Here is a 14,411-nt window from a genome sequence, read left to right as displayed (position 1 = left end):
GTTTTAGAACACCTACTCATTCAAGGGTTTTTCTTTATTTTGACTATTTTCTACATTGTAGAATAATAGAAGACATCAAAACTATGAAATAACTCATGAAATAATGTAGTAACCCCCAAAAAAGTTTTAAACAAATCAACAAATATGTTGTATTTGAGATTCTTCAAAGCTTTGCACACTCTTGGCATTCTCTCAAACAGCTTCATGAGGTAGTCACCTGGAATGCATTTCAATTAACAGGTTTGAGCCAATCAGTTGTGTTGTGAGAAGGCAGAGGTGGTATGCAGAAGATAGCCCTATTTGGTAAAAGACCAAGTCCATATTATGGCAAGAACAGCTCAAATAAGCAAAGAGAAACGACAGTCCATCATTACTTTAAGACATGAAGGTCAGTCAATGTGGAACATTTCAAGAAATTTGAAAGTTTCTTCAAGAGCAGTTGCAAAAATCATCAAGCGCTATGATGAAACTGTCTCTCATGAGGACCGCCACAGGAAAGGAAGACCCAGAGTTACCTCTGCTGCAGAGGATAAGTTAGAGCTATCAGCCCCAGAAATTGCAGACCAAATAAATGCTTCACAGAGTTCAAGTAACAGACAGATCTCAACATCAACTGTTCAGAGGAGACTGCGCCAATCCGGCCTCCATGGTCAAATTGCTGCAAAGAAACCACTACTAAAAGGACACCAATAACAAGAAGAGACTTGATTGGGCCAAGAAACACGAGCAAGGGACATTAGACCGGTGGAAATCTGTCCTTTGGTCTGATGAGTCCAAATTTTAGATTTTTTGTCCCAACCGCTGTGTCTTTGTGAGATGCAGAGTAGGTGAACGGATGATCTCTGCATGTGTGGTTCCCACCATGGAGCATGGAGGTGGTGGTGTGATGGTGCTTTGCAGGTGACACTGTCTGTGATTTATTTAGACTTCAAGGCACACTTAAGCAGCATGGCTACCAAAGCATTCTGCAGCGATATATCATCCCATCTGATTTGCGCTTAGTGGGACTATTATCTGTTATTCAACAGGACAATGACCCAACACACCTCCAGGCTGTGTAAGGGCTATTTGAGCAAGAAGGAGAGTGATGGAGTGCTGCATCAGATGACCTGGCCGCACAATCACCTGACCTCAAACCAATTGAGATGGTTTGGGATGAGTTGGACCACAGAGAAGGAAAAGCAGCCAACAAGTGCTCAGCATATGTTCCTCATGAAGCTGGTTGAGAGAATGCAAAGAGTGTGCAAAGCTGTCATCAAGGCAAACGGTGGCTACTTTGAAGAATCTAAAATGGCTACTTTCCATATGTGCTATTTCCTAGTTTTGATGTCTTCAATATTATTCTACAATATAGAAAATAGTAAAAAAAAGAAAAAAGAAAGAAAAACCCAACAATGAGTAGGTGTCCAAACCTTGGACTGGTACTGTCTATATACAGCTCCAGAATAAATTAAGACCACTGCAAAAATATCAGTTTCTCTGGTTTTACTATTTATAGGTATGTGTTTGGGTAAAATTAACATTGTTTTATTCTATAAACTACTGACAACATTTCTCCCAAATTCCTAATAAATATTTAGAGCATTTATTTGCAGAAAATGACAACTGGTCAAAATAAAATATTTGCAGTATTGTCAGACCTCGAATAATGCAAAGACATTTTTAAACAGCACAATACTAATGTTTTAATTTAGGAAGAGTTCAGAAATAAATATTTGGTGGAATAACCCTGATTTTCAATCACAGCTTTCATGTGTCTTGGCATGCTCTCCAACAGTCTTTCACATCGATGTTGGGGGACTTTATGCTTCTCCTGGCGCAAAAGAAATTCAAGCAGCTCGGCTTTGTTTGATGGCTTGTGACCATCCATCTTCCTCTTGATCACATTCCAGAGGTTTTCAAAGGGGTTCAGGTCTGGAGATTGGGCTGGTTCAGGGTCTTGATCTGACAGGGTCTTTATCTGGTGGTCCTTCATCCACACCTTGATTGACCTGGCTGTGTGGTATGGAGCATTGTCCTGCTGGAAAAAAACAATCCTCAGAGTTGGGGAACATTGTCAGAGCAGAAGGAAGCAAGTTTCCTTCCAGGACAACATTGCACGTGGCTTGATTCATGCATCCTTCACAAAGACAAATCTGCCCGATTCCAGCCTTGCTGAAGCACTCCAGATGATCACCGATCCACCAAATTGCAGTGGGTGTGAGACCTGGAGAGGCCTACAAGCCACAATGTCTTGCACCCACTGTGATGATCTGGGGGAGTCGCCTCTTCACTGTTGACATTGAGACTGGTGCTTTGCGGGTACTATTTATTGAAGCTGACAGTTGAGGACTCGTGAGGAGAGTCCTCAACTAGACACTCTAATGTACTTGTCCTCTTGCTCAGTTGTGCACCGGGGCCTCCCACTCCTCCTTCTATTCTGGTTAGCGCCAGTTTGCACTGTTCTGTGAAGGGAGTAGTACACAGCGTTGTACAAGATCTTCAGTTTCTTGGCAATTTCTCACATGGAATAGCCTTCATTTCTCAGAACAAGAATAGACTGATGAGTTTCAGAAGAAAGGTCTTTGTTTCTGGCCATTTTGAGCCTGTAATCGAATCTGCACCAGATACTCAACTAGTCTAAAGAAGGACAGTTTTAATTCTTCTTTAATCAGCACAAGTTTCCAGCTGTGCTAACATAATTGCAAAAGGGTTTTCTAATGCTCAATTACCATTTTAAAATTATCAACTTGGATTAGCTAACACAACGTGTCATTGGAACACAGGAGTGATGGTTGTTGATAATGGGCCTCTGTACGCCTACGTAAATATTCCATTATACAAATCTGACGTTTCCAGCCATAGTCATTTACAACATTAACAATGTCTACACTGTATTTCTGATCAATTTGATGTTATTTTAATGGACAAAAAAAGAAGTTTTTCTTTCAAAAAGAAGGACATTTCTAAGTGACCCCAAACTTTTGAATGGTAGTGTATTTAATTATTTCATTTATTTCATTTCATTGTCATTTAGCAGACACTCTTATCCAGAGCGACTTACATTAGTGCATTCATCTGTAGATAGCTAGGTGAGACAACAAAATATCACAATCGTAGCAAGTACCTTTCCCCCAACAAAGTTGTTCAGCAAAGTCAGTGCTAGTAGGAAAAGACAAGCACTCAATTCACTTGGGGTAGGTAAAACCTTCTTGTTAAATAGATGAACTTCAGAACCTTTCGGTCTGAGAGATTTAAACAGGTCAATAAACATCATGTGGTGATATAATAGTATAGCTAAAGTACTGTATGTTTTAGAGACTCCTGTACATAACAATTGTGTTACTGCACATGTCAGTTGGTTACAGGTTTCTGGATCAGGAAAAGTGCAAAGAGAAGTCGTTTTCCTGCCATGGAAACCATGATGTATTTCAGAGTGCACCGGGTTCAATCTGAAGCAGTCAGAGTTGGCTTGTATAAGTGGGCCTGATTTTTGTCCTCACATGAGCCTTGCTCGGTCTACATGTATTCAGCTTGTTGGCTCTTACCTTGTCTCCTGGGTGTGGTCTCAACACAGACACGCGGTCATAGCCTTTCGACAGCAACACCCACAGAGCGTCCAATTTGCCCTGCAATCACAGAGCAGTACACAATACCAATAAGACCTTTTAAGATGCTTTTTGTTTTTTTGTGGGTTTGTGTGTATTGTGACTAAGTCACTATACAGCATGTATATTTACACTCCATAGTCATACTTTCGAACTCAAACCACAACTCCACAATTTTGTCATTGAATGCCTATCTGTCACCAACAAGAGGATTCACTTTGTAGATCATAATCCGATTTAATGATAAAACATCTGACTCAGATTATTTCAATTTTCCTCCTCAAAGCCAGAGCCTGAACAAATGATATTTGATCATTGTGAATTCTGCAAAGACCCAGCCACTGCTAAGAGGTTGGAAAATAATCTGTTTTTCTTCACAAAACTGCTAGCTCTGCAGCCCTTGTCTCTTGGAGGTCAGTCAAGTGTGTATCTGGTTTATATTAGCTATCCCCTGCTGACTGTCAGGATGTATAGAACAATGCCTTTAACTAGCTCCTGGACCTGTGTGTAGGGGCACCATGCCAGTGGTCACCTAAGGACTGGGACACCAACACTCAAATATTCCACATGAAATTCCTACATAGTCAACTCCAGCTTCAACCCATCCCATCAGTCTATACACAAGATATACAAAACATTAAGAACACCTTCCTAATATTGACTTGCACCCCCCCTCCCCTCTGGAAACCTTCAACTCTTTTGGGGCATGGACTCTACAAGGTGTCAAAAGTGTTCCACAGGGATGCTGGCCCATGTTGACTCCAATGCTTCCCACAGTTGTGTCAAGTTGGCTGGATGTTCTTTGGGTGGTGGACCATTCTTGATACACATGGGAAACTGTTGAGCATGAAAAACCTACCAGCGTTGCTGTTCTTGACACAAGCCTGTGTGCCTGGCACATACTACCATACTCTGTTCAAAGGCACTTCAATATTTTGTCTTGCACATTCACCCTCTGAATGGCACACATACACACTCCATGTCTCAATTGTCTCAAGGCTTAAGAATCCTTTTTTAACCTGTCTCCTCCCCTTCACTAAATTGATGTAAGTGGATTTAACAAGTAACAACAATAAGGGATCATAGCTTTCACCTGTATTCACCTGGTCAGTCTATGCCAAGTACATAATGTATTGTACACTCAGTGTATATAATATAGGAAGCCATGTTGTGTATGTGATTGCACTTGACAGCTTTGTGTGCAATGTGTTTATTTTATATTGGTCATGTCAATACCTTGATTGGTGAGTACCACTTGTGAGGGCCTGGAGGCTTGCGCATGCCATTATTGAGAATGCGGGTGGGGGACTGTATGAACTCCTGCTCAGGCATTTTCACCCTGGCATTCTTTGCCTTCTCCAGTTTGGCTCCCTCCTCAGTAGAGCCTTTCTCACCCCAACGCACCTGACAAATAATAACAAGCAGAGATTTTTAAACATGTCTAGCTTCATTTCAACCTGGCACATTCAATTTGTCACTGTCTACACCTGTTGTTTATGAAGCATAACAGTGAAATGCTTACCTAAGGGCCCTTCCCAACAACTCAGAGAGAAAAATTGAGTAAAAATAACACAAGGAACAGCGAAGCTCACCTCCATCCTTTTGATTCCACCCACACCTCTGCCCCCATAGTAGGAGGCATCGACCGTGGGCCACTTCTTCTTAGGCATCCCATCTTCTTCCTCGTCCTGGGGGGGGGGGGGGATAGTGTAAAGGTCCCACTCTTTGCACAATGTCCCAGACAGGGTTAATAAAAATTCAGGGTGTGAGATAATACATCATTTCATACAACACTGGCGGTTCTGAGGTACAGCCTATACACCAAGCACTCTGCCTCTCCATCTCTCATAGAGTAGCCGAGTAGCCTAGTGGTTAGAGCGTTGGACTAGTAACCGGAAGGTTGCAAGTTCAATCCCCGACCTGACAAGGTACAAATCTGTCGTTCTGCCACTGAACAGGCAGTTAACCCACTGTTCCTAGGCCGTCATTGAAAATAAGAATTTGTTCTTAACTGATTTGCCTAGTAAAATAAAGGTTAAATAAAAAAAATAAAAATATATACCCTACTCACGATCTAATATTTCAAGCCCTGGGTATGATTTCCTTTTTATGTCTAAATTAGTCTCCTTCTCCTCTCTCTCCCCCTCGCCTTCTCCCGTCCAGTCCATGGCATGCGTCAGATCAGAGGAAATGACCGAGCCCACAGCCCCCCTCATGTTTTAGCTCTTTAATAGACCCAGATTCACACTAATCGAATCCATCAGGCCTATGATCAGGGCCTGCCAGAGAGGAGGCGGAAACAACAACAGGCTGACGCCATTGCCCTCACAGAGACACGGACAATGGGCAAAAAGCTTCACAGAAAACTGGAGGAGATACCTCCTGTATGATTTAATTGAATTAGAGGAGTGGGGGAGATGATTACTTCACACTTTTTGTGTACATTCCATGTTATTCCATTTTATGACAATATCTTACACAAACTTCTAAAAAGACAGATAAATCTATGATATACAAGTTGAGAAGAAAAGTACATTGGACTGTCACTACACACCTTTTTGGCTGCCTCTCTATTCTTTCCTGACTTTACAACCAAAGTTGCATCCAAAAATGGAACAAAGGATTTATACTAAAAGGAAAATAATTTCAACATTATTAAATGAGTATGGGCTGTAAAAACTGTGTCATTAAAATGAGTCACATATGACCTGGATAGAATTCCGTTGCTAGTTGAGAATGTTTTGTAACTAGAGTCATTAGCGATGCTGTATTATTGTGAAGAAAATATTATATAAGAATTATTTGATTAATCAGATTAGTCAGTGAATTCCCAGTGGGATCTCAAGAAAGGGACTCCAAAACAGATGGCTCTTAAATAAGGCCTTAATTGAAAGCTTAAACTAAAATAAGGAATCCCATATAGTGATCTAAACAGACAATTATTCTCAGCTTTATTATCATCATACAGGGGAGGTATAGAAATGGATGATCAGTTTGTACAGTGACCAGAGATGGGTCTGTTCAAAGAAGCTCTCATGCCTTTTTATCAGAATGTGTTTGCTGAGAGTAAGGGCTGGTTTAGGACAAGATGAGCTGAGGGGAAAGACAGGGCTTCATAGTGGGAGGGTGTTGTCCTCATGACATGGGTGGAAGAAACATCTTGGTCATATGTCAGTCTATAAAACCCAGGGGAATATTAAAAGGTCAGTGAGTTGAGGTTATTGAAGAAAATGGACCATAAGCAATGGGTTCCTACACCTATTAAAAACTCCAAATGGATGTGCTACATGTCAGCCAGTCCACTATCCTTGTAGCCTAGTTTTTTTCTCTCGTGGATAGGGAATATATATATCAAGGATAACTGTTGTTCAGTAAAAATCTCCAAAAAAAGAATGTGACTACTTTAACTATAAAACAAATGGCTGCAAGTGTATTTATGTTCTGCTTAATGGCCATTACATAATTTAACAGCCATATCATTGTGTAACAGTGAGTGAATGGAAACTTTTCTTCTGGAGACTAATAGAAGATATAAAATATCTTCCCCCCATCTTCCCCCCCCCCCCCCAAAGTAATCAACATCAAGGGTTTACCTACCGAACTGTCTTCCACTACCGCTGGTGGGGGCTCATGGATAATCTATGGTGAGAGAGGGGAGGGGGGGGGTTACACTCGTGACATGAATGTAAAAAACAAATGTACTTCAAAAACACACTAAAATATATGTCACAGTAATGTATGCCAAAAACAGGGTTGCATGAAAACACATGGCTCAGGAATTGTTTTTCTCTCCTTTTTCCTACTATTTACAGGGGGGGTGGGGGAATAGTAAAAGGCATGCGAGTCTATGCTCCACGCTCACTTGTTTTTCTGTTTTTAGCTATGAGGAAATTCAAGAAACCCTGTGTAACATGTGTTCCAGAAAAAAGGACATATTTTAACTACCAGCTCCTCCTGTTGGATTTTGGCAGAGCCCTGTGATGATGTAGAAGAATATTAAAATCATTGAGATGTTTAGTAAATATTGATCATCTGTATTTTCCTCATTCACTTTGCTCAATCTATAGGAAAATACATGCTTGGTGTGTCCATGGCTAACAAAATGTTGAGCAACTATAACTAAGAAATTAACCCGGTCAAGGCAATGAATATTCCTTGAAATTAGATTTATTTCCCCCTGTGCTTCCCAATCCCAAAGGCTGGGATGCTCTCTGATTTCCCATGGTAACATAGCATCACTCTCCTAAACAGTGCTATAGGCAAGGGTTTCCACTGAAAATAACTGACAAGAACTAAAAAGAGAGAGTAACATATAAAAAAATACAATTTTCTGCGTCTTTCCAACTTTTCTGTTTCCAGGCTTGATGGGAAATTGGTTAAAAAAGTGGTTAAATTGTGATCCATTTTGTCAGGCCTGGCTGGGACGGTTTATGTCTAAATACAAGAACAGCATAAAGAAGCTATATCGTCCTCGACCTTGGAGCTGAGAACCACTGTCCTGTGACCTCCAGTGGAACAAACTACTTCAACAGAGGGACTAAGTACTTCAGCACACCTTTACCACTGACCTCTGGTGGCCTCTGGGCATAATGGACTAATAAAATCAATTGGAAGCAAAAAAGGCCAAAGAGTCTCATCCTTCACTGACTCATAGAACCCCTCTCACCATGGAAATACTGTTTAGATTAGCAAGATGACTTGTGATTTATTCAGATAAAATAACTCCGTAAAATACATCCGTGATCATCTGTGAGCATTATGCCAGTGTATAAAGGACATAGAGTTCTCTCAGAAAATGCTTCAAGCTACACATAGGTCTACCATATAGGGTAATTTGTATTTAATAAAATATAAGTTTAAAAAGGTTCACGCTTGTAAGACACTGTCCATGAGTGTGAATGTGACATACAGTTTATGTGACTCACCACAGTGCAGCAAAGAGGCCAGAACCACCAGAGAATCATGAGGATTAAAAGCAGCATGAGGATGAGCAGGGCGATGGCCAGGATGGTTCCATCAGACTGGGACAAAGAGAGAGAGGGAGAGAGAGACAGGTCAAACTCAGTCTCCACTGACCTACATGTTCCACCACAGTGCAAAGGCTGAGACCCATCAGAAAGTTAAAGTGCCTGTAATCATGTAACTACAGGGGACTAACTGTCATAGTTTGGGGGTGCAACAACATGCACCACCCCACTATACTTACACAGCTCACTGTTGTAATGGTGACTGAACTGGAGATAAAACTGAGACCTTCATTCATGCTGACATAGAGGTTGGCTGCCCTGGAACACAACAGGGGTGTAAAGAGATAGCGTGTGGTTAGGATGTGACAGAAACATCAGCAGATAAACAGCAGATAAAGAGAAAAACGGATATTCTTTCGGTGATTATAGTACTTACATTCCCTCTTCCTGGAGAATGGGTGCAGGACAGAGGAGATACGTATCTTCCACTATTAATGGCTTCACACCTAGGAGTACAGGAGAACAAAGGGTCACAACATTGACTCATACACAAACATATTGGTTCTGCTCTAGTCATAGTGTAATTCAGACTGCACAGATCAGAACCCATTGACCTTTTGAGAAGTGGAGCAACTGTATACCTACCGTACCAGTCAAAGGTTTGGACACACCTACACATTCAAGGGTTTTTCTTTATTTTTTACTATTTTCTACATTGTAGAATAATAGTGAAGACATCAAAACTATGAAATAACACATAAGGAATTGTGTAGTAACCCCCCCAAAAAGTGTTAAAATATTTTATATTTGACATTCTTCAAAGCAGCTACCCTTTGCCTTGATGACAACTTTGCACAATATTGGCATTCTCTCAACCAGCTTCATGAGGGAGCCACCTGGAATGCATTTCAATTAACAGGTGTGCCTTGTAAAAGTTGAGGAACTTCTTTCCTCTTAATGTGTTTGAGCCAATCAGTTGTGTTGTGAGGTAGAGGTGGCATACAGCAGATAGCCCTACTTGTTAAAAGACCAAGTCCATATTATGGCAAGAACAGCTCAAATAAGCAAAGCGAAACGACAGTCCATCATTACTTTAAGACATGAAGGTTAGTCAATGTGGAAAATTTAAAGAACTTTGAAAGTTTCTTCAAGTGCAGTCGCAAAAACCATTAAGTGCTATGATGAAACTGGCTCGCATGAGGACTGCCACAGGAAAGGAAGACCCAGAGTTACCTCTGCTGCAGAGGATAAGTTCATTAAATGTTAACTGCACCTCAGATTGCATACCAAATAAATGCTTCACAGAGTTCAAGTAAGACACATCTCAACTGATCAGAGGAGACTGTGTGAATCCGGCCTTCATGGTTGAATTGCTGCAAAGAAACCACTACTAAAGGACACCAATAAGAAGAAAAGACTTGCTTTGGTCAAGAAACACGAGCAAGGGACATTAGACCGGTGGAAATCTGTGTCCTTTGGTGTTAACCTCTGTCTGTGAGACGCAGAGTAGGTGAACGGATGATGTCCACATGTGTGGTTCCCACAGTGAAGCATAGAAGAGGAGGTGTGATGGTCCTTTTCTGGTGACACGGTCAGTGATTTAACCAGCACGGCTACCACAGCATTCTGCAGCGATATGCCATCCCATCTGGTTTGTGCTTAGCGGGACTATCATTTGTTTTTCAACAGGACAATGACCCAACACACACCTCTTGGGTGTGTAAGGGCTATTTGACCAAGAAGGAGAGTGATGGAGTGCTGCATCAGATGACCTGGCCTGCACAATCACCTGACCTCAATCCAATTGAGATGGTTTGGGATGAGTTGGACCGCAGAGTGAAATAAAAAAAAGTGCTCAGCATATGCGGGAACTCCTTCAAGACTGTTGGAAAAGCATTCCTCATGAAGCTGGTTGAGAAAATGCCAAGATTGTGCAAAGCTGTCATCAATGCTGTCATTAAGGCAAAGGGTGGCTACTTTGAAGAATCTCAAATACAAAAAATATATTTAGATTTGTTTAACACTTTTTTGGTTACTACATGATTCCATGTGTTATTTCATAGTTTTGATGTCCTCACAATTATTCTACAATGTAGAAAATAGTACAAATAAAGAAAAACCCTGGAATGAGTAGGTGTGTCTAAACTTTTGACTGGTATTGTATATCATGAACTTAGAACTATATCATGTCCCAAATCTTTCTTCAACTGATGTCTGGAGTTCATTGACTAATGATCATGAAATGTCATCATCTAAATTGGATTATTGGTATTGGACTGTGACAGGACAATCTGATTAATGAGGACAACAGAACGGATGTCATACAGTATCTGACGGTAACTCAAGACCAATCTAACATAATACAGAGATGTTGGAGGACTGATTTCAATACCTCTAGTTTAGACATGTACACCCATTTGACCAGTGGTGGAAAAAGTACACACTTGTTATACTTGAGTAAAAGTATAGATAACTTAATAGAAAGTTACTCAAGTAAAAGTGAAAGTCACCCAGTAAAATACTTGAATAAAAGTCCAAGTATTTGGTTCTATAATATAATTAAGTATCAAAAGCAAATGTAATTGCTAAAATATACTTAGGTATCATTTAAAATTCCTAATAATACAGTAATCCAGACACCGCCTTTTTCTTGTTTTTAAAATGTATAGATAGCCAGGGGTACACACTAACACTCAGACATAATTTACAAACTATGCATGTGTGTTTAGTGAGTGTGCCAGATCAGAGGCAGTAGGGATGACCATGTGTTATCTTGAGTGTGTGAATTGGACCATTTTCCTGTCCTGCTAAGCACTCAACATGTAATGAATACTTTTGGGTGTCAGGGAAAATGTATGGAGTAAAAAAGTACATTATTTTCTTTAGGAATGTAGTGAAGTAAAAGTTGTCAAACTATAAATAAAGTACAGATACACCAAAAAACTACTTAAGTAGTACTTTAAAATATTTTTACACCACTGCTGACAGAGCAAAGAAAAAAGATTATTAAAAGCTTAATCTTCGTTTTTAAAGAGAACCTTGATTTTTCCTGTGTCCAACTTATGAAACCTTTGAAAACAGATCCAGTGAGCATCGTTGTTGCCCAAGCAGCCTGTTTATCCTGGCTCAGGTTGAACATACCCCGGCACTGAGGAAATGAACATGAGCACTCCACAGCAAACGGATGACAGCTCCTCTCCTGTAACACCCCGCAGGATGGAGGGGAGGATTGGGGAGCAGGAGATCAATACTGCTGCCTGCCAAGCTAAGCTCAGAGCCAACACAAACTCAGCCAGATATCCCACTCAGAGTTCAACTGAGCAGTCACCCACCTTACACTCTGCGTGGACTTAAACTATCAAATGGGACCGAGCTGAGAGCCTTTTTTCAGGCAGATTAACTGGCTGACTGGCTGACTGGCTAGCTGACTACAAAGGACTCTCTGGTCATTCTCTCAGGTGAAGGGTTATCGGGGCCCAAATCTCTGCAGTGGTCATGTTTCCACCATGCACTCTTACAAAATATCTAGAACCTAAAAGGGTTCTTCGGCTGTTCCCATATGAGAACCCTTTGAAAAATGCTTTTTGATTCCAGGTAGAACCCTAGGCATTCAGGCCAAAGAGTTCAATCTTGTTCCTCATTGTCCGAGAGTCCTTTAGGTACCTTTTGGCAAACTTCAAGTGAACTGTCATGTGCCTTTTATTGAAGAGTGGCTTCCATCTGGCCACCCTACCATAAAGACCTGATTGCAGCACTCCACCAGAGATAGTTGTCCTTCTGGAAGGTTCTCCCATCTCCACAGAGGAACTATGGAGCTCTGTCAGAGTGACCATCAGGATCTTGGTCACCTCCCTGACCAAGGCCCTTCTCCCCCGATTGCACAGTTTGGCCTGGCGTTTTGGTGGTTCCAAACTTCTTCTGTTAAAGAATGATTGAGGCCACTGTGTTCTTAGGGACCTTCAATGCTGCAGAAATGTTTTGGTACCCTCCCCAGATCTGTGCCCAAATCTCTGCAGTGGTCATGTTTCCACCATGCACTCTTACAAAATATCTAGAACCTAAAAGGGTTCTTCGGCTGTTCCCATATGAGAACCCTTTGAAAAATGCTTTTTGATTCCAGGTAGAACCCTAGGCATTCAGGCCAAAGAGTTCAATCTTGTTCCTCATTGTCCGAGAGTCCTTTAGGTACCTTTTGGCAAACTTCAAGTGAACTGTCATGTGCCTTTTATTGAAGAGTGGCTTCCATCTGGCCACCCTACCATAAAGACCTGATTGCAGCACTCCACCAGAGATAGTTGTCCTTCTGGAAGGTTCTCCCATCTCCACAGAGGAACTATGGAGCTCTGTCAGAGTGACCATCAGGATCTTGGTCACCTCCCTGACCAAGGCCCTTCTCCCCCGATTGCACAGTTTGGCCTGGCGTTTTGGTGGTTCCAAACTTCTTCTGTTAAAGAATGATTGAGGCCACTGTGTTCTTAGGGACCTTCAATGCTGCAGAAATGTTTTGGTACCCTCCCCAGATCTGTGCCTCGACATAATCCTGTCTCGGAGCTCTACGGACTATTCCTTCGATCTCATGGCTTGGTTTTTGCTCTGACGTGCACTGTCAACTGTGGGACCTTATATAGACAGGTGTGTGCCTTTCCAAATAATGTCCAATCAATTGAATTTACCACAGGTGGACTCCAATCAAGTTGAAGAAACATCAAGGATGATCAATGGAAACAGGATGCACCGGAGCTCAATTTCAAGTACTTATGTAAACAAGGTATTTCTGTTTCTTATTTGTGCTAAATAAAATAAAAATTAACAAATGTTTTCACTGTCATTATGGGGTAATGTGTGTAGATTGATGAGAAAAATAAATAATTTAATAAATTTTAGAATGAGGCTGTAACGTAACAAAATGTGGAAAAAGTCAAGGTGTCAATACTTTCCGAATGCACTGTAGAACCCTTTCCACAGAGGGTTCTATATGGAACCCAAAATGGTTCTACCTGGAATCAAAAAGGGTTCTCCAATGGGGACAGCTGAAGAATGTTTTTGGAACTCTTTTTTTCCCTAAGAGAGTGTAGGGATCTAGATACTGGCCAACAGCTTTGCTTCATCTGACCCTTTAATAAACGGTTTACTCTGTGCACATGAGAAAAGGTCATGCTTTACTGCTGAGTGTAGATATGCTCACAGTTTAATCTTACTCAATAAATTACAGTCTGTGCTGATCAGTAATTAGCCTCTCAGTGAGATGATCTCAAAATGTTATTCAACTAATACTGGGACAATACAACAACTGGACATAGCTAATACCATAATGTGGCTGCGAAATAAATCTTGCTGTCATTCAACACAGATTTCTGGAGGACTATGCAATCTCAATAAAATGACTTTTTCCTAATCTACCTCTTTTTATCACGTCACTAGGTGTGGATTCTTATTCTTCACATATCTCAATGCTGCTGCTCACTAGCCATCAGGGCAACATTGTCACCGAGAGGAAAGAATACCCATGACGTGTCTTCACTGCCAAAGCTCAGAGGGCCTATATTTGCTCCTGCTGGTTTCTGGAGACATCCATTCAGCTGCTGAACACATGTAGCTACACATTGCTCCTTTCCTACGAGGTCCCAAAACTTTTGTAGGTTATGGAGAGGCTATGATGGTGTTTGTGGTGGTTAGGGGTTCTGCAGATTACAGGAGAGCCCACCATGGGGCAAGGTGAATCAGTCATATGACACCAATGACACTCAACCACAGGAAACAATAATCCAATAGCGATTTATAGGTGGCCCCTGTTGTGTCTGAAATGACTAAACGGTTTAGGGCTAAACATGCTCTACTGGACAGTTGGTACACAGCT

The 14,411-nt window shown here is 41.2% G+C and overlaps 1 protein-coding gene across 1 annotated transcript in view; it reads right to left on the bottom strand.

Annotated features, from left to right (window-relative positions):
- LOC115140030 (anthrax toxin receptor 1-like) overlaps window positions 1–14,411 on the bottom strand; it is a 54,225-nt gene that overhangs the window by 11,676 nt on the left and 28,138 nt on the right. Inside the window, exons 11-17 of the mRNA XM_029678037.2 lie at window positions 8,991–9,060; window positions 8,794–8,872; window positions 8,513–8,608; window positions 7,185–7,226; window positions 5,180–5,275; window positions 4,824–4,991; window positions 3,528–3,608 (exon numbers count right to left, since the gene is read on the bottom strand). Coding sequence (XP_029533897.1) covers window positions 3,528–3,608; window positions 4,824–4,991; window positions 5,180–5,275; window positions 7,185–7,226; window positions 8,513–8,608; window positions 8,794–8,872; window positions 8,991–9,060 — 632 coding nt within the window. The remainder of the gene's footprint in view (window positions 1–3,527; window positions 3,609–4,823; window positions 4,992–5,179; window positions 5,276–7,184; window positions 7,227–8,512; window positions 8,609–8,793; window positions 8,873–8,990; window positions 9,061–14,411) is intronic.

Source organism: Oncorhynchus nerka, linkage group LG13, assembly GCF_034236695.1.
Source record: "Oncorhynchus nerka isolate Pitt River linkage group LG13, Oner_Uvic_2.0, whole genome shotgun sequence".
In the NCBI taxonomy this organism is placed as follows: Eukaryota; Metazoa; Chordata; class Actinopteri; order Salmoniformes; family Salmonidae; genus Oncorhynchus; species Oncorhynchus nerka.
Note: the sequence above shows the minus strand (reverse complement) of the source record. Positions and strands in the feature narration are given on the sequence as shown.